General features: G+C 36.0%; 1 protein-coding gene across 1 annotated transcript in view; it reads left to right on the plus strand.

The window, feature by feature from the left end:
* The window catches only part of PLCZ1 (phospholipase C, zeta 1), a 46,404-nt gene extending 25,652 nt beyond the window's left edge, over positions 1-20,752 (plus strand). The window contains exons 5-13 of the mRNA XM_012662781.1: positions 2,599-2,748; positions 5,192-5,277; positions 5,368-5,434; positions 6,701-6,857; positions 9,988-10,104; positions 11,177-11,346; positions 16,061-16,190; positions 19,663-19,812; positions 20,608-20,752. Coding sequence (XP_012518235.1) covers positions 2,599-2,748; positions 5,192-5,277; positions 5,368-5,434; positions 6,701-6,857; positions 9,988-10,104; positions 11,177-11,346; positions 16,061-16,190; positions 19,663-19,812; positions 20,608-20,693 — 1,113 coding nt within the window. The 3' untranslated portion in view covers positions 20,694-20,752. The remainder of the gene's footprint in view (positions 1-2,598; positions 2,749-5,191; positions 5,278-5,367; positions 5,435-6,700; positions 6,858-9,987; positions 10,105-11,176; positions 11,347-16,060; positions 16,191-19,662; positions 19,813-20,607) is intronic.
* The last annotated feature ends 379 nt before the right edge of the window (positions 20,753-21,131 follow it).

Below are 21,131 nucleotides of genomic sequence, written 5' to 3' on the forward strand. Positions count from 1 at the left end.
TAAAACATGGGGTACTACTCAGCTATAAAAAGGAATGAAATAATGTCATTTGCAGCAACATGGAGTGAATGGGAGACCATTATCCTAAGTGAAGTATCTCAGGAATCGAAAATGAAACACCATATGTTCTCACTAATAAGTGGGAGCTGATACATGGGTATACACAGGCACAAAGTGATATAAAGGACATGAGAAACCAAGAAGGGGGAAGGGCAGGAGGGTTAGTGTGGGATAAAAACTTACCTATTGGGTACACTGAACGCTATTCTGATGATGGACACACCGAAAGCCCTGACTTTGCATTATACAAGATATCTATGTAACAAAAACACTTGTACTGCCTAATTAATATTTTGAAATAAAAAAGCCCCCAAAGAAATTTACAATTAAAGTGAGAATAAAACTACCAAAAAAAGAGAGAAAGAATTGAATTAGGTTAAATCAAAATGCACAAATGATTTAATTCCCCAGCAAAGAATTTGAGCTATTTGTACATTTAAAAAAAAAGGGTAAATATGTGAGATAATTGATATGTTAATTTGCTTCACTGTAGTAACCTTCTCACTATTTACATGTATCCATAACATCATGTTGTATGCCTTAAATATATACAATAACATTTATTTTAAAAAACAGAGAGAAAGAGATCAGATTCAAAACAAGGCTTTGAGCACCAAAAACTCAATGAGACTTCTCAGTGGAACAAGACGACTCAGTTTTGCATCATAAATCAGACTGAAGTTTGAATTTCCTACTCAAGATTGTCACTAGTAATTTGGGAAAGAGAGAAAGTGAAATTAAATAGACTTGATAACGATGACTAGGAAAGAAACTTGGATCTAGTTACTTGTGCCTATAGTTTACTAGAACAAATATACATGAAAGCTAAGTTTTTGTGGGAATTATATTGCCAAAAAACCCAAAAAAGCCCTACAAGTCTGAGTCTTAGGTAAGCTTTAAAACAACCTTTGGACAGGAAGTGGGCTACAAACATTGCTTGGCTTTAAGGAGAGCAAACTCCTCAACATCCACTTTAGGTGTGGCAAAGGAAGATACAAGAAAGACATGAGGATCTTCCAAGAGGATGGGGCCAAGGACACAGAAGATGAAGAAATGGACTCTGCCCCATCAGTGAAGTCAGGGCTTCATGGAGGAATCCACCTGCTAAGCCTTCACTTTGCCCAGTCTCAACATCACTTATTACATTTGGGAAAAACTTTACGCTTCCTGTTGATGTTAGAGTGAGTCAATAGACATACTCAATAGAATGTATAGTTGAGAAGGTCATTGTCGTAGGCTTAATAAGGGCCCCTAAAGATATTAGGTTCTTTTTCCTAGAACTTGTAAATATTGCTTTATTTGGACAAAGAGTCTTTGCAGATGTGATGATGTGGGAGACCACCATTTGGGGAGGTTATTCTGGACCATCCGAGTGGGCCCTAAACGCCATCATATATACTTCCGTAAGGAGGGGGTAAAGAGAGATTTGACACACGAGAGGAGGAGGCAACGTGAAGATGGGGACACAGATGAGAGTGATGTGGACACAAGCCAAGACATGTAGCAGCCACCAAATGCTGGGAGAGGCATGGAACAGATTCTCCCCTAGAGCCTCCGGAGGGGGCACAGCCTGTCCAACACCTTGATTTCAGCCCAGTGAAAGCAATTTAAATTCTGGCAACTAGAAGAACTGTGAGAGAATAAAGTTCTGTTGTTTTAAGCCACCAAGTTTGCAGTAATTTGTTATAACAGCCACAGAAAACAGGAAACTAATACACTCATACGTTAAAAAGAGATAATATCACATGTCCTGTTTTGAGGGCTGTGATGATGCTGCAAGCTTGTGATTCTCCGGCTTGTTTATGAGTTGATAAATTTGTGTCCTGATAATTATATGTGAAATCAAAACACAGGTAGAAATTTTGAATAAGATCCAAAAATGTTTTTCTTCTCTACCTGGCGACAAAATTTGAAATTACAGTGGTGCGAAAGGACAGAAAATACCTCTGGAGAGCCACCTTCACGTAATAGATTCCCTTTATTCTAAAAACTGGAAATATCTTTACTTTTGCTTCTAATTCTAAAGCAATGTGTTTTGATTACAGAACTTAAAACTGAAAAAGAAGAAAAATAACATTTCCCCCAACTGACCAGTGTTGATAGGTTTTTCTTTCACATATTCGAATAGCTAAATATTTAAAAAATAAAAATGTAGAATATTACTCTTTGGCAACTTGCTTCGTAATATTAATACTATAGATAACTTCCTACAGCGGTATGTATAGCTCTACCTTCTTAATGGGTCTATATCATTCCTTTATACAGATATAGTACAATTTATTTAAACAAGTACCCACTGACGGATGCTTCAGCTGTTTCCTGTACTTTTGGTGCAAATAGTAATAATTTTTCTTTTTATACAGATTTAACGGTCCCTGTTTTGTCAAACTCAAAAGTACTTTCAGTTTAAAGAATACTTAATTATTTTGCAAAGGTACTGAACATTAGAATTAAGTTTGAAGTTAAGTGCTTATATTAATTGCATTAAAATTATTTAAAAGTTCTGATTAATAACCATAGTAATGGTTAATTTTTTAGACATCTGACTACCCAGTGGTGCTCTCTTTAGAAAATCACTGCTCCCCTTCCCAACAAGAAGTGATGGCAGACAATTTGCAGACTACTTTTGGAGAGTCCCTGCTTGCTGATATTCTTGATGATTACCCAGACAAACTACCTTCCCCAGAGGTAACATTTTGTCTGAGAAGCTCATGTTAAGAAAAACAGAATGAAACGAAACAGAATGCCAAAACATGTCACCGTTATATTGGCCCATGGAAGTGTGTTAGAGACCAATGAAAACGCTTAGTTTTATTTACAGTTGTGTATCTTTCCAATGTGTTGCCTAGAAAATGTTTCCGTGAGCGTTAGGTGAATGCATTTTGATAAAGAGAATATACAGAGATCAATGTAAAACCCACATGTTGATTGTGTGCCGTAGCTCATGGGTCCACAATTGGAAGGCAATTTGGTATTAGGCCCTAGGAATTTGGTGTGTTTTATAGGCGAAAGGCTAAGAAAGGGGCAAAAGTTTTAGGCTATAAATAGAGTCTGTACCCATATCTCAGCAGCTGGGTAGCAAGTTCCCCTTTTAAAAATCTGTTCTTTTTAATTTCCCTGTTTTCCTTTCCAACTTCCCTTGAGCAAACTCAAATATTTGATTTGCGCACCCCGACTTCTACCGTCAGGATTTCACTTCCCTATGCGGCTGTCTCTTTGCTTTATCATTCATTCCTTCTCACAGCCCAATTTCCCACATCTTCATCTCATTGCAACCTACCCAATCTGTCCTCCTCTTCCACCTGCTCCACAGTAAGTTTCTCATTGTGGTCATCAAAAACTTCCTTACTGATAAATTCTAATGGACCTATTTCCGTCTCCATCTGATTGTGCTCTGAGCGACATTCAATACCCTGAGCTCGTCCTTCCTTTCCTTGAAACACTTTCTTCTGTAACACCACGTTCTCTAGGCTTTCCTTGTTCCTCTCTGGCAACTCCTTAGTTTCCTTGGGTTTCCCATTTTCCTTATCCCATATTTTATCAGGTGATAAATGAACTTATTTTTTTGCAGTAGCATCATCTAACAACCAAAGTTTAGTTTTGACACATTTTCATTTTTGGTAGGTATAGCAATATTTTTGTAATATTTGAATATTTCCCTTTATATTTTTTCCTTATTATATTTAAATGAGTGGAAAATTTAAGAATGAAGGTTTCGTGGCACTAGTGACAAGATGTATAGGGCTCACGACAGAACTGAGGCAGAAAAATGAATTGTTTGGTAAATAAAAAAAACGTGACTCTTTCGCCTCACAGAATGCTCACAGACTAAATGTGTTCAATTGTGACAGAAAAGAAATGTTAAAGAACTTTGTGCAAAATGCTGCAAACATATCATTAAACATAACAGTCATGGTCTAATTCTGGAAATTATAATAATTTTTAGCTTTCTTGTAAGAAAATCCCTTCTCCCATTATATATAAATCTATTTTTTAGCATTCTAATACATAGCTTTCATTAAAGTTTTAGCTTCCATACTAAAATGAAGAGATTCTTTCCTACAAGTAAATGAGGAATTAGAGCAAAAATCACTTTCACGTACAATATGCAGTATTCAGTGTGTAAAAGAATTGCCTGGAGACTTGTTAAGGAGGCCTAATTCCAGCCCCACAATTCAAGATTCTTTAATTTTGAAGCAGATCCTAGGCATTTATCCCTTTCACAAGCACCCCTGATAATACTCTTGTTGCACGTGGCTGCAGAGTCCACTTTGGTAAACTTCCTATTCTAGAGTACCATAGGGTCATAGTCAGAGAGAGAAGGCCCAAGCTGATAGAGTGATTTGAGAGGGTACCCGAGGATGGCAGAAGGGAAGGGGCAATCAAAGATCCTTGTAGAAAAGAACTTTACTTCATAACCCAGATTTCAGCATTGAATAGAACAAAGCAGACACTTTTAAGTGTGTTTGTTAAACTAATGAAAGTCTGAAAAGGGCAGGAGTAACCAAGTGAAAGATTGGAACCAGAGGCTTTGGATTTAGAACGAGTGACATTTGTGGTAAATACTGCCATGCTCCTAGCTTTGACGGACAGGAAATATTAAGCCAATGATGCCTGTGTGTAATACAGGTGAAATTTGAAGAGGCTTTACAAATCTTTAATCGAGTCTTTACTAGATGCTGGACACTACGATAGAGATTGTTATATACCTGATCTCATTTAATACCTTTTAACGTTGGATAAGAGAGTGATGACCCGAAGCATTTACTATCAGAAGTCGTAACATTTTAACTTCCATAACATGGCAAGGATTTAAACACATTTATCCTTTTCACGTATTTAAAAATTTTGAAATAGTACCCATTTGTGGAATATAAAAGAGCTGGCATACAATAAGCTCCAATCATAACAGGCTTATTTTTTTGTGAATTATGGTCAATACCTTAACATCACTGTTTTCTGTTGAGGTATCAATAGGGGTAAGGGCAAATCTAGGTGACTGGCAAAATTTATGGCTCTTATGATCCTACTACTTTGGGCTAATTAAAAATATGATGAACCCTTTTTAATGACTGTTACAAACTTACCTGTAAATGTGTAATAGTATCTCTCTTTCAAATTGTTTCCATAGGCACTAAAATTCAAAATATTAGTTAAAAATAAGAAAATAGGAACCTTAAAGGAAACCCATGAAAGAAAAGGTTCCGATAAGCATGGCAAAGTGGAGGAATGGGAAGAACTGGAAGATTTAGAGGAGGAGGAGGATGAATTTAAAGACCTAGTAGCATCTGATAATTTTTCATTAAAAGACAATCAAGACAAGGAAACAGAATCAAAAAAGGCCATTTCAGCAATGCTTTTCAAGAAAAAGAAGGTGAGATGATGTTTCGTGAAAATCTTACAAGTGATTGAAAAGTATTTTTTCTTAATTGGTGGAGAATTTAAAAAATTCTGGAGAGAAAAGTCTTTTTCCTTCTTATAAAAACTCTAGTCTATCATTTAAAATTTACTTTGAAAAAAATTGACAATGGGAAAGAAAAGTTAAAAGCTGTCTCTTAAAAACAGCATTAGCTGTTTTTAAATGTTTTTCTCTATAATTGACAAATATTATGCACTGCTATGTGCTAGGCATTGTACGGAGTACAAAAGATACAGAGATAAACAACATAATTTCTCTTCCCTCAAGTAGAGACAGAGACAAGAAAATCAATGTTTATAATAAATAGTATTAGAAGTATACACCTTAGCATGACAAAAGAAGGTATTTTAGCTTGCATGTGACATAAAACCAATGCAACTGGTTCAAATAAAATGAGGATTAATTTATTCACCCACATAGATGAACAATTCAGTGCAAGGGGTTTTAATGTCAGGAATGACTTGGTGTAGTGTCTTAAGCAAGTTCAATAGAACTTTGTTTTTTCCTCCAGCTTTGTCCCCACTTTCTCTGCATTGGTGCAAGACCATTGCAAAAAATCAGCTTTATATTTTTTCAGGTTCAAATGCAGTGGAATGCCTGTGTCTCAGCAGAGCAAGCAAATTTATTTATTTATTTATTTTTGTACATTGGTTATGAGCTGGTTACGCATGCATCCCTGAACCAATTACTGTTGCTAGGGGAATGCAAAGCTGATTAGCAAGGCCCAATCTGTGTGATCCACACTTGGATTGGGCATGAGCAAGGAATGTTTTCCCAAGCCAAAACCCGGAAAGCGGCTAACAGAAGGGCAGAAGAAATAGATGCTGGGCTATAAAAGAGCAAATGTCCACTATATACGTGAAGTTATTCCAAAATGGTAAACCAAACCGGAAATATACTTATTCATGACTAAAATTCCTAAATTTGTAAAATTCATAAGAATAAACTGAGATCTTTGAGAAAAGGGAAATAGCATTAATAATAATTATCATCCTCAATACTTATTACGTTAACTGGGATGTAAAATTTAGGTCAGCTCATAGTAACATGAAATATTTTAGTCACAAAAAATAATCACTTGACTTAATCCAAATAGCTATTGAGGAGATAATCTTATGAAAAAACTAAAATACTCTATCTGAAACCATATTTTCTTTATTGGAAAAGGATTTTTTCAAATGATTAGTGTAAAAATGTGAAATTACTGCATTTTATTTTTAGACCAGGAAGCTAAAAATTGCTCTGGCCTTATCTGATCTTGTCATTTATACTAAAGCCGAGAAGTTCAGAAGCTTTCAACATTCAAGACTGTATCAGCAATTTAATGAAAACAATTCTATCGGGGAGACACGAGCCCGAAAACTTTCAAAGTTGAAAGGTAAATTCTTATGATTCAAACAGATGAAGTGTTTAAATAAGTTGTATTCACTGCTACACTGTTAAGGTCAATCAATGGTATTTGTAAGATGTATATTTTCATAAGATTTCAACATATTTAATATAATTTAGAAAGGAGTTATTAATGTATGCCTTAGGCTACGTTAAGTTTTATTTCACAGAACTTAACCATTAATTAACTTCTTTGTCTTGACATTTTGATTGAGAATGCCCAGTGCAGACACTGTTGTGGGTGAGGCTGTGGTGAGCAGTTTGCATGGGAGAGCAGCAGTAGCTCTGCAGAGCTAGGCAGACCGAGGTGTGAAGGCACTTGAACTCTGTCCTGGGAACAAGGGTGAGCAGGAGGGCTCAAATCCCAGGAGTGGCACGCCCCACTGTGTTTCTGAAAGATGTCTCTGGTAGTGACAAAGGATGAGACTACAGGCAGGAAGGAGGTAATGAAGGTAAGGTTTATGGCCATGAGATTGGAGACAGAGTGATTTTTATGGATTCAATAGGTATCTAAGAGGTCGAGTTAATTAGGTTTGGAGACTCTATGTCTAAGGTGAAGGAGAGGCAGGAAATGGCATCCAGGTAGGACTACCAGGACTACTTGGAGGGATGCACACCTCCAGAAATGCCATCTGTCTTTGCATCTTCTTTTCACTGCCTCTGGTTCTAAATAGGAGGTGACTCTTCTGTTTGGCAGTGCCCAAGATGAACTAAGGCCTGGGAAAGAGAATGAGAAGCAGACCCTACCCCTTTTTCAGACTCACATGGTGGGAATGTTCCAAACTTAAAAAGAAATGGGCAACTAACTTAATACCCAGGTGACTCTCCATCTCAAAAATTGCAATTTATCATTTTGCACGGAAACATTGCAGTGGGAAAATCAGCAACTGACTTGAGAAAAGGCATTGGCTGTTTGGAAATGCAGGTTCTGATATATTTAATGGTTAACCTCACTGGGCTTGCCATTGGTGTCCAAAGATTTTGAAGTATACTTTAGTTCACATCCTCTAACTGCCTATGAGAGAGACCCTGGATATTTGAAGAGCCTTTTTTTTTTTTTAAACTGTGTGTTGTAAACAAAAATCAACTCAATAGGTCTGGACTATAGTTAAATAATAGAATAGGATAGAGTAGTGTAGAATAGAATAAAATGGAATAGAATGGAATGGAATAGAATACAGAAAAGGGTATTGTAGGCAGTAAGAATAAGTGCTGTTTTATGAAAAAATTGTGCACGTTGTATGTGTGTTAGGCTGCAACGTAAAGTGTGGTGAAGAGAGTTTGTATGGCCTGTTTTACTGGCCTCTGTCCTTTAAAACTATTGCATGGTTTTTGTTGTTCATGAGGATAGGACCTCTGGACACAGCAAAATTATAATTCTCTTACTCTCATAATATTAAATACTTGCAAAAAATTTGGAAAAGGATTAGATAATTCTGAGTAGAGTTCAAAGTATAGCATCACTGTCTCTTAGAAAGGGTATTGAGCATTTTTCTTGCACCAAAAGTCAATAGTAAATGATTAATGATGTCGTCAAAGGATTAACTGCAAGGATCACTGTTATAGACATAATAAACACCACTAAAAATAATGTTTTAGGTAAATATTATTGAAATGGAATAATTTTCACATTATTTTAGTAAGTAAAAGATGGCAGTTTATAAAAGGGAATAACTATATTTTTCAATTAAAAAATTAACATATATGTACAAAAGAATAGAAGGATACATACCAAGGAGTTACCAGTTATTATTCATTGAGTGCTAAGATTATATGTAGTCTTATATCTTCTTTTTTTCTTATTTGACTTCCTCCTATTTCTAAAATGAACATGAACTGAATTTGTAATAACAAAGCATGTTTAATACCTAAAGGTTAATCTCAGAAGTAACGAAATAATATTATGTTATGCAACCTTAGCAATCATTCATGTTTATTACTTTGTAGATGGGAAACATTAAGACCTAGGAGAGTATGTTTTGCCTAAGGACAGACATCCCTTAGGACTAGGTAAGGGATCATGGTACTTGGACACCCCTGCGTGTTTATACGTGGGCGGCTTCAAAATAAACTTTCTCTCAAGGAGTGCGTTACTTTAAAAAATAGCTGTTGATAGAATTAACTGTAATTTTTAAGTTGATAGTGCTTCTTAACGAATAGTATTTAGGGTGGTGGAGGAAATGATTCTGTTGTAGTTTGATTTGCAAATATAGTGGGCCATAGGCAATCACTGTTTCTCCCATGATTGGTCACCATATTATCAGGAATGGTTGTAGGAACAGGATCTGATTGGAGAAAGAAGAAAAACGTTGGAGAAAGATGAATATGTGTTTAAAAATTTACAGGGGTGTCAAATGGTAAAGGGTGTAAATTAGTTTTGAATTCTGAGTGATTTAACTAGAATATAGGTAAGAAGAATCATAAAGAATATATATAGAAACTCAAATAGGCTGTGTGTTTGTACATGCATGCATATATCCTACAATTGTATAGACATTATCTTAGTAAGGAAGACATTTGACAGAATTAAAAGTATCGGGAGGTAGTGATTTTTTCAATAGAGAGATGTAAACAGAGATCGAATGAATTTGGGGGGAAGATGCTGGAGTGGAGGGGTTGGGAGTTGAACCGAATAACTTTAGGGTTCCTTTTAATCCTGAGAATTTGAAATGCTCAATGGGATTAATTTAGCTAGAATCAGAAGGCTTAATATGACTTACATGTGATTCTGTCCTAATATGAAAATCAAAGTAAAAAAAATGGGAAAGATATTACTTTTGTTTTGAAAAATAAATGCATTTTATTTTAGAATTTTATGTATTCTTACATCAAAGTGAAATTAATTTGGAAGTGAGAAAAATAAATGTAAATTATCTTATCTTTTTTCCCCTTGAATGATCAGTGTATACAAATTGTATAATGAAATTATTAATATCTCAATAACAGTGAATCATACTGTAAATAATAAAGGCATGGATTTATTTTGATTTTCATGAATTGCAAATATTTTTGCCAAGATAATACATATCAAAATTTTTGTAGAATTATATTGCATAGAAATAGTAGCTTATTTAATTTACTTGAAATTTTTCACAGTGATTTAATAATCTTTTTTTCAGTCCAAGAGTTTATTTTGCACACCAGGAAGTTCCTTACCAGAATATATCCCAAAGCAACAAGAGCAGACTCTTCTAATTTTAATCCTCAAGAATTTTGGAATATAGGTTGTCAAATGGGTATGTTATACAGGATATTGAGTTGTTTGCAAAAGTCACATAAAATGCATTCATTTTATGAATTTATGAAAAAAGCTTCCTATGAAGATTTTGACCTGGGGGCTTTGGGGTCAGGCACTAATGGTGAATCATAGATTTCAAGAGTTGGAACCATTCTTAAATGGGTTTCAGAGGGTAAATTTAGGTGAGGGTTGGGGGACGGGGGTTAAATTCATGAGGAATGAGCACAAAACATGTATGGTAGAGGAAGGGAACAAGAAATCCAAAATGGATGTCAAAAGACGTTAAAGATCAGGTTCCTTCACTTGAAAGATATACTCAAGGCCTCTTCAGATCACGTGACCCCTATCATTTATACTTCTATGTTCATAGTCTTGAAAAGTGAATGGGATTGCACACCTGTGTTATTTGTTCTCCCCACACTCTCTTTATCCCAAATTACATAGCTGGTACAGCACTGGCCAGTCAGAAAGTCAGAAAGTGTCTAGTGTAACCCTTCTCTTATTGGATTGTGGCAAGGTCCATAGGTTTGAGGAGAGGGGGAGAGTTGGGCCAGTGGGGAGGTGGAGGGAGGTACTGTCTATAGTGGCTATTTACCAGCCCATATCAAGGTATTTTTATATTTTAACAATGGTTATCAATCTCTACCTGTTTCTCACTTTCTCATCAAGTGACAACAGCACCTCTTGGACCTGAACGTCTATGACATAGTTGGTGTCTACACGTCTGGCATTTAATGTATTGATTTTCCCTATTCTCATATTTCTTGAATGTTCCCTGACATGTACTTTGCTATTCTGTAATCTGTACCAGGTGCCATTTTGATTTCTTTACTCAAAGCTATATAATAATTTAACTTACAGATTAAACTTTGCAACTCATCGACACGCATTAATATAGACATGGCAGGAGGAAAATGTTTAAAAATCATGAATTATTAGGCTAATCATGTCTGTCCATAGAACATTTGAGGATACGTAATCTATAACTAGATTTCAGTGAATCGCTTAACGGTGTTTCTTTAACTATATCCTCTATTTCCTCACGATGTCAAAATATTTCTTTCTCACAGTGGCCTTAAATTTCCAGACCCCTGGTCTGCCTATGGACCTACAAAATGGGAAATTTTTGGATAATGGTGCTTCTGGATATATTTTGAAACCACAGTTCCTGAGAGATGCTAAATCAAACTTTAACCCAAATAAAATAACAGACAGTGATCCAACTACACTTACAATAAGGGTAAGATTAAAAACTTTCTCTTTTACATTTTTTGGTTATCATGTAAACTAGATAGTGTAAATTAATATTTCGAATTCCATTGATTTGTTTTAATGACTATTAAGAGTTCTGTTAATCTTTTCAGGCACTACAGGTGGATGGTATTTCAGCATCCTCCTTTATCTGAACATGTCTTCCTGTTGCATTTTTATATGAATGTTTATCTGCCTGTGAATAGAAATATTGAGGCTAAAGCCATCTGTTCGATTGTATTTAGGCATTTAATGTTGTGATAAGGAGATATGATTTCAGCCCACTAATCATCCTGTGGACATGCTGGTTTTCCTTCCCTTAACTTTAAAAATTTTACCAGAAAATTCTAGAAGCCGTTTTCATTAATTTCCAAAATTAGGCTTTTGTAGTTCAGGATTTTTATTTTCCCCTTATGTCTCTGAATATTATTTGATTACTTAAAAGTATCTATATGTTTTTCTCTATCGTCTATCCTTTATGTCTACTAATTTGTGTCAACTTTATCCTGTTCCCTTTACCTCCACATTTTGGGAGAGCTTTTAACATTTGTTCCTTATGTTGATGATTTAAACTCTGTAGTTGATTTTATTCTTTACTGATTTTAATGTAGATGTCACTTTTTCTCTTGCATTATTCGTTTTCCCCCCAGTTGCTGCTTCCCTCGTATTGCTTCCTTTCGGCTTCTGTCTGTATCCTAGCCAGAATGCTTCCCCCACGCGCCACGCTCCTGTCTTATTAGTTCACCTTTCATCTTTTGTTTTATCACATCCTGTATAATTTTGTTCAGAGCAAAAGCAGTTGTCTATCATTTGTTACCGTTAGTAAAGACTTTTTGAAACCTTTCTTATTCTTTTATAACCTAAGGGCTATGTTTATTTCCTTTTTTAAATGTCACCGAGTCTTGAAAAACCTCCAGTTGCTTTTTTCTCTCCACTTAACTATGAGCATCCTATTTTAGACTGTATCTGTACCTGTGGTTTGCAAATAAATAGGGTGGATATGGTCTCTTTGGTCCCTCTTTCTATTAACGAGTTGCTCCTAGAAGCATATGAAGCATCTCAGACCCTACTCTGGAAGTTTGATAAATACTTACGTTGCTGTCCCTGGCCAGGTTGATTGTGTCTCATGTTATTACTCAGTGAAGCTCTGCCGGCTGAGGAACACCCTCCTGTCCCTCATTACCTGGCGTTCAGAGTGCACGAATGTTCCTTCTGCGACTCTTCCTAGCTCGGCTCCTTCCTCCACCATCACAACATGGCAGGATTTGGGAGACCACGCTCATCCACCTCAGGCCCTAGCTATTTTAGACCAGCTGAGGATGGGATGTTCGAGAGCCGTTTCCCAGAAATTAATGTAGAGAGAGAGAGAGTTCTGCAAAGACGAATGGGACTGAAATGATCCTGGCCATTGCAATTAACAGTGGAATTATGTGGCTGACTTTTTTACAGGCTGTTGAGGATTTTGTGATTCTAGTGTAGGAGCATATAGTGGACAGGCAGCAATTGCCTACAATGCTGGATGCAGCCAAAAATTGATTAGTTGTCACCGTTTCTACAATCTGGAGCGGTATTGACCACTGAGCTTACTTTATGGTGTTATTATTATGTTGGTGTCCTTTTTTTTTTTTTTTTTGTAATTTTTTAATGATTGATCAAGTGAAAAGAACAGGCAAGTCAGCCACTTTTAAAATCCCCTCCTACCCCACACAAATCTCCCTTCTGTGCTCTAGGACTGTGCTCTCTCCCCCTTTTTCCTACTTATCAAGTAATTCTTTCTCATTTTCACTTGTGGGTTCCTCTGCCACTACCTGGCCTTAAAATATTTACCTTATCTAAAGCTTTTTCTTAACTTTTGTCTCAAACTAAATATCTTCCTTAGATTCTGTTATACAAACATTCATGGTTTAACCACCACCAATGTTCAAATCTTTAAAGTCAGTTTTGGAATCTAAAGACATATTTTAATGGCCTGCTTAGCATCCTTACCTATTTAATCACCATTCTGTCAAACTTAAAATATTAAAATTTGAACATCCCTTCCTAGTCAAATCTTCTTCCGCTATGTTATTTAAATCTCAATGAACAGCCCCTTCCCTTGTGCTGCTCAGACTAGAAAATCGGGAGCCATTCTAATCTCCCACATCTCCTTCACTTCCCATATCCCAAACATCTTTAATTTCTGCCGATTCTATTCCTCAGTGTCTTCCGTATCCATTCTCTTGGTCTCACCTTGCTGCTGCCTTGTTTCAGGAATTTACTACCTGCATCTGGGTCTGTTCCTTTGGCTTACTAAGGGTTTCAGGTAGCCTGTCTGAGTCCTTCTGACCCATCCTCCGCAAGTTGACCAGAGAGATTTTGCCACGCCTCCAGTCTGATCATGCCTACTTAATATTTGCTTTCCTGATTGCTTTCCTAGTCAGGCCCTTGGCCTACTTCTGTAGCCCTATCTCTCACCTGTTCTAGTCTTTCACCCTGTTCTATGACCATATGAAACCAGGATTCTTCTCTGATCATGCTTCACCTCCGTAAATTGCGTATCCTCTTTCCTCTGACTGGACCCTTCTTTCCTCCTTCCCCTACCTACTGCATTCTGACTCACTCTTCAAGACTTAGGAATCACTTCTTTTTGGAACCATTTTCCTAGGCCAGATTAGTTGTGCTTCTTTTTGTAGTTTTTCTCTCTTTTTCTCTAACACCCTATGCATGCATATATTATGGCAGTATGCAACATATTATGGCTATTATCACACTGCATTATAATTATTTTCTTGTGACTTATCTTTCTTCCTACTTGTTAGAGGATTCTTTAAGGATAAGAACTGTATTTTGTTTAATCTTTATTCATGGTGCCTGACAAAAAGTATATGCTTGATATTTGTAGGTTGATTGCATGGATGATTTCTTTTTCCTACTGAGAATGGTTAAGAGAACATATGTGCTCTTTTACTGAGAAAGTGAAGGTGGAAGGTAGCTGTTATGTGCAGATGCTCGCTAATGCCACGTGTTCATATTTTGAGGAGTCTTGTGTTGAGGTGTAGGTGCCATGGAGTGAAGTAGGCAGGCCTAATTATTCTTCCAGGAAGCTGCTGTCATAGCCATGTGGGTCTTTCTCTCTTGCTTCAATCATTCGAGGGAGCTTTGTGATTACTTTATGACCTGCACAAAATGTGGAGAGTGTGACTTGGGAATCAGAGGGCCTAGTTTTACTATTAGCTTTCTTACATCCCTGATGAAGGCATTCAGCATTTCTGGTTTATTCTTTGTCATCTTCGAACTGAGAGTTTTGGTCTAGGTCAGTGATTTTCAAATTTACAAAAACCATGAACCTACATTCTAAATTCAAATTCAAAATATTATGCCTGAGGCCAATGCGTGAAAGCAGAGCTACTCTGATTGACCACTGAGGGCTTTTTGTTTGACTTCCCTTCCTCCACAGTGGGCTTTGTGAATTACAGTTTACAAATTATTTGAGCAGTACTCCCTGAATTCTCTTTTGGTTCTCATATTCAATTATGTTTTTCAAAATTAGACGATGAGGTGTACCAAGCTTTTGGTAAGGGTCTATTTTCAAAATTAGACGATGAGGTGTACCAAGCTTTTGGTAAGGGTCTATTACCTGCAGAGTGATATTTAGCTGGTATGCACTGCTATTTGGTATCAGTATACTAAGTGTTTATGGTCAATGTTCTTTCTAATTACTCTGATGCTTAATTATGCTGATTGATTGATGGCCATTCTATCCTGATGGTTAAATATTTGCATAGTCACTCTGATTTCTAGCTAATGCCATCACGTGCAGGTTTAGGAAAGGAAAAATTATACATTAGCAGTTTTTCCTTTCTTTTCTCCCTCCTTTCTCTCTCCCTTTGTTCCTTCATTTTTACCAAACTTAATTTATTTGTTCCTTGTTATATAATCTTCAAAAATTGAAATTATGCCTCAGTTTTTACAACTGCATTTTTAGGCTCATGTCTTCCATTTCTTACCCTAAATTAGTACATTTCACATACAGTTTTTTTAAATGCTCATTTTGTTCCCCTTTAAAGTAAAACAAATTTTTGCCTCAATGATTAGCTTTGCTAATAAAAGGTTAAATAAAACTATTATTAATTACTTTGTTAAACATTCTCTACTCAGTCCCTTATATACATTTGAGACAACTGATTTTGTCAGATTCAGGTTACTTATCATAATAATATAGGTAAGAATGGATAATGCAAAATTTCATAAAGTATTCACACATAAATTCTATCATCAGAAAATGCTGTTATAAAAAGTTATATGGTGCTTTTTTAATATTCATATTGCTTTTAATTTTTTGCAGCATATATAATACAAATTTATAAATGGTACATACTATCAGAGTAACTCAGCCTAAATTATAATAAAGGATAATCATAACAAATGCTTTTAAAATAAAAATATATGTTATCGAGTCATTAACCTTGGACATTGTGGATTCTGCTATAATCACATTTCCTTAAAGTGGAATGATTTGGACATATTTTTGGTATTTATCAACTGATACTTGAGGATAAAAGACTTAAATTTTAAATTTGCATTATTTTCGAGTTTCAGTATTTTGGGTGGGAACTGACTTAGAGTTTATCAGCATTTTTGTGATACATAATTTTATTTTGAAATTAAGTGGTGATGCAATTTAATATTCTGCTAAATGTTGGTATTCATATATACTTGTGCAGCTCATCAGTGGTATCCAGTTGCCTCTTAATAATGCATCATCTAACAAAGCTGACACATCAGTGATTATAGAAGTTTTTGGTGTTCCAAATGATCAAACGAAGCAGCAGACTCGTGTAATTAAAAAAAATGGTGAGCTCCTAATATATCTTATTGAATTTCTATTAGACTTCCTGTTGGAAAGCTTACAAATTGTACATTGATAGTTTTTACATATATTATTCATAAGGGAAAAGGTTTTCCTTATGTTCAAAATTACCAAAATGTTATATACAGAAATAACAATTTGATAATAATTAGGTCATTTAGGTATATTTTCAGATTATGGGTGCAGACATTTATCTGACCTGAAAGATTTTATTACTTTTTTTAAAAAACTTTTACTTCCTTTTTATGTTTTCCTCCATATTGCTGAATTAAGAAAGACATTTTGACAGTTGCAAATCTACTTAGCCTCTAGCCTCTGTGTTAAAATAAAAAACTCATGATTGTTCTGACATAGCATATTACACATTTTTACCTGACTGCTTGAATCATTTCAGATCAAATGTCTGTGGCATCTGACTCAGACTAAGGATGCCATAGAAACCTACTGATATAATATTTGGATTCATAATTCAGTCATTTTTCCAGAAAGGAAGTGGAGGATTAGAATAAATAATTTTAGTAAGATTTTTAGCATTTTGCCATCTTTTTTATCTTATGCAATACACTACTGGCATTGTCATTTCTTCTCCGAGGTTAAAAATCACTAAGGAAATTAGAAGTGGTAGATTCTTGAGATTGACCCGAGTCAGAGTCACTTTGGAGGAGACCTTGGAACTGATCCTTGAGTCTAGAATCTTCTGTCAGTGGATATTCCCAAAGTATAGTGGACTTCATTTTAGAGTCTGTAAATATGCTCCAAGCTAAATGGCACTGGCAGAGGAGCAGGTGCAGTTTTATTTATCTTTTTCTCCTTGGATGATAATTTCTAACCATGTCCACGGGCTGCCTCCCATGTGCTCCCCTGAATACTCCCCCAGCGTGGCCTCTAGAGCAAAAGGCATGGAAAAGAGATTTGAGTAGTTTTTTCCGCCTTGCTCCAAATTATCAATGTGAAGGGATGTTGATGATGACTTACCACCTCATTTGGCGCCCCTTAGAGTGGAAGGCACATTACAGTGGCAGTGTCAAGAAATAGGAACTGTTGATGGCTTATAATAACCTATCTTTTGTTCTCTATCTGCTACCTGAATCTTCATTGTAAAATGCATGGAGCCTTAATTTATTCAATGTACCCTTTATAATGCTGTGATTCTAGAATTTTGATTACATCCCTGTGTTTTACAAGACTATCCCTGCAGAAATTCAATTTGATTCATCAAACATTACTGAGCCTCTGCTATGCTAAAAGCCTGGTGATAAATATCAAAAGACTTAAAATCTGTTTTATTAAATGCATTATTATGTATGTCCCAATTTAGTATAGTTTACAGTTCAGTATGAGAGATGAGATGCAAGTAAAATTATTATGATACAGCACCATTAGTGCTTCAAGGAGAGTACAAAGAAGTGGAAGTGGAAAGCTCACATTTGGGATGGCTCTTGGAGCATGAGTAGAATTTTTTTTTTTTTGCAGAGATTAGGGATAAGGACATTTAAGGCAGAAAGAATAATACGAATCTTAAAACATGAGGAAGACATAATTCAAACACGCTAGGGAAAAACCAAGAAGCTCAAGATGGGGGTAATATAGGGTGCTTAAAAAAGATTGGTGAGAAATAAAATGAGAAAGTTACTAGGAATGGTCATGGAAAATCTTGAAAGCCATGCTAAGGTGTTAGGAACTTTCTTTTCTCTAGATTGTGGATAAAATTAAGACTTTTAAACAGGGATATACATTGTAACACTAACAGAGACGAGTGTTAGGCAGATTGTTTCTGCAGATGAGGTAGGAAGAAGTCTATGAGAACGAAATGAGAAATACGAAGTAGAGTCAAGATATAATTTCAATGGTTAGAGGCTGTAAAAGTCAGGTTGTAAAGAGGGCTGTGGCCTCAGGAAAGGAACAGGGGCTGTAAGTGAGAAACTTGCAGGAGAAAATGTCTAGATAGCTGGGCAAGAGGGATTTTAAGATGACTTAGCTACGAGGGGAATGGTAGTGTAATTAAAGACAAGAGAGTCTGGGAGGAAGAAGATCACATTTGGTTAAAGTGTGGAAATAATTCTTTAGTTTTGGTCATGTCTGGGAAAACTATATCCATCGCTATCAAATTTGGTATCCTGGTTTACTTTTTTTTGACTTTGACACCTAAAAGTTAGGACTTTCTCCTATAATTCGTATTTTTGTGTGTGTGTGCGTGAGAGTGAGGTAAAAAGAGACAGAAACTGACAGAGATAGAGAAAGAGAGATACGGAGGGAGGGAGGCGGAAAGGGCATGTGCAGTGAAGTAGGGTTGGAGGAGGAAGAAGTAATCAGTGTAAAAATTTTCTGCAGACGTTTTTCAGTGTTTGTAAAGAATTGACTCTAAACCTGCCCTGTTACCCCATGGAATTATTTCTTTTCTTATGTTGAGGTAGTACAGTCATTATTCCAGCGTGAGCCAATTAGTTTACTATTTCCACAAGCATAGACTGCATCCTGGATGGCCATCTGGTGAACGTGCTCCTGTGACCACAGGTGCTGCAGAGAAAACATAGATATAGTATAATTAGGCACAGCTTCATCAATGCTTCTGGAAATGGACCTCAAAGAACAAAAGCTGTCAACAGAGCAAGTGTAGCTTTGCCTTTGTATGTGAAAAAAATATACGTATTATTCCTCTCCACACCTTTGAGTCTTTACTAAGTAGAGCATTTATTTAATCTGGATGTGAATTTCTTGATTGCATTAAATTACACTTTAAGTTTTGGATGATTTGGGTCATACAAATCCTGGTGACACATTTGAATTTCTTGTTTGGCAAGGGATTGGTTGTTTGGGACGATTTATTTTGCTAGAGACAGAAATTATCATCAATTTTGGATTTTGAAATGAGCACTTACTCAAAAGAAGGGTTAAGAGCTGGCTTTAAAGCAGTCATTATCTAGCTTTCAGTCCAGCACCTGTATATGGAGCTCTTCCCTTAATAGGACCTGGTATGGAAAAATGACGCTACTTAACTTTATGTCTCAATTTCTTTGTTAAGAAAATGCCTAAGCACATCAGTCATATTGCTTAATGATTAAACCTTTCTGCTCTCAAGTCAGACTCCCTGTGTTTGAATTCCTGCTCTACCACTTAATAACTGCCTATGTGAAACTCTTAGGAAATTATGTAACATCTTTGTGGCTCAGTTTTCCCATCTGTAAATGGGGAGAGTAATAACCCTGATGGAGTTGTTAGGAAGATTAATTGAGATGATCTATGTAAAGTTTTTAGAACATTGTCCAGCAATAGTAAACTCCCAATATTGTATTATTCTTCTCTCGGTGGGTATGTGAAAAACTTAAGTGCCCTAAAACACAAACTACTATTATTGCTAAAGTGTTGAACAGAAAAATCATGCAGAATAGGTATTATCTATTTTTCCCTAGAGATAGTGTCTATGATTCTTTGTATCTTTTTTTTTATATTTTTCAGCTTTTAGTCCAAGATGGAATGAAACATTCACATTTATTATTCATGTACCAGAATTGGCATTGATACGTTTTGTTGTTGAAAATCAAGGTTTAATAACAGGAAATGAATTTCTTGGGCAATATACTATACCACTTCTATGTATGAACAAAGGTAATGTTCCTAAAAGTTAGGTGATTATACTAACCTTTAAATATATTAAAAACATACTTTGATATACCAAATAGCTCTATCCATAAAAATAGAATGTAAAGGAAATTTTATGCATCGACACATATTTTTTTCTCTGTGGAATTACAGAAATGTGTTCTCATGTGGAAGATGGGGTGGGAGTGTGGAATTGCTGGGAAGACTAATTAGACAAACTTGGCGTGTATAAGAATTTCTTTACATGGATCATAGTTCTTCTGTTTCAGTGAAGAGTAGTTATGACTACCAAAAAGAAATGACGATGACAATCAACCAGGAGGGAGAGGCAGTGACTCGTTCTCCCTGCCTGAGGAGAAGAGACTGAGAGCCCAAGACTGTCCTTTCCTGACCCCTTTTCATGCCTGGCTGCCCTTTCATTGCAGAGTCACCTTCCTGGGGTGATTCACACTGTGCTCCCAATTCCTTCATCTCAGTAGGTTTAGTTTTCTAACAGCACCTGAGCTGTGCCTAGGAGACAAGGTCTTCCTGAAGCAGAAGGGCGGTGGCAAATTTTGGATGATGCTGCCCTTGGAAGGAGGAGAAGCTGTATGCTCAGTGTTGGGCAGTAGGAAGTTAGAATTAAAAATGCAGATATTTAACTTTTTGTGGAAGATTAACATACAAGATGGAAATATAACTCTATGGGCATGCTTTTTAATGCATGCTTAGTAAAGATACCTTCTATCTCAGTAGCACTACTGGAGCCACCACGGATTAATTTGTTTTTATTATTCTAATTAGATATGATTCCTTTTGCAGGTTACCGTCGTGTTCCTCTGTTTTCCAGAATGGGTGAGAGTCTTGAGCCTGCTTCATTGTTTATTTATGTGTGGTACGTCCAATAGCAACTAATAGTACCTGACATATTGTTAGCTACGCATCACAATAAAACAGCCAAAATGAACATCCATATCTTTTCTTTTCTTTTTTAACATAAAGCAAAAATAATTACTTCTAAAAACAGAAATATTGAGCTCATTTACTTTTAAATATACAAAAGAGAACATTGAAACAAAGAAAACAGAAACTTCAGAGGGTCCAGACCTGCTGTGGCATTCTTGTTAGCCAACTTCTCCTGCCTGTCTGCTGCTACAGCTGCTCTTTCAACTGGCTTGTATCATTTTTAATTAGTAGAATTTACAAGCTTTGAAAATATGTCTGATTGTAAAAGATATGTTGGCAAATATTTAGCAGTATAAAAGAAATGTGAAATCCAAGAGTGCTTTAACTTCTAGACACCCACCACTGCATATTTTAGTGGGAAGGAATTAGATCTCCAGGCC

Source organism: Propithecus coquereli, unplaced genomic scaffold (assembly GCF_000956105.1).
Source record: "Propithecus coquereli isolate 6110/MARCELLA unplaced genomic scaffold, Pcoq_1.0 Scaffold78, whole genome shotgun sequence".
Lineage (NCBI taxonomy): Eukaryota > Metazoa > Chordata > Mammalia > Primates > Indriidae > Propithecus > Propithecus coquereli.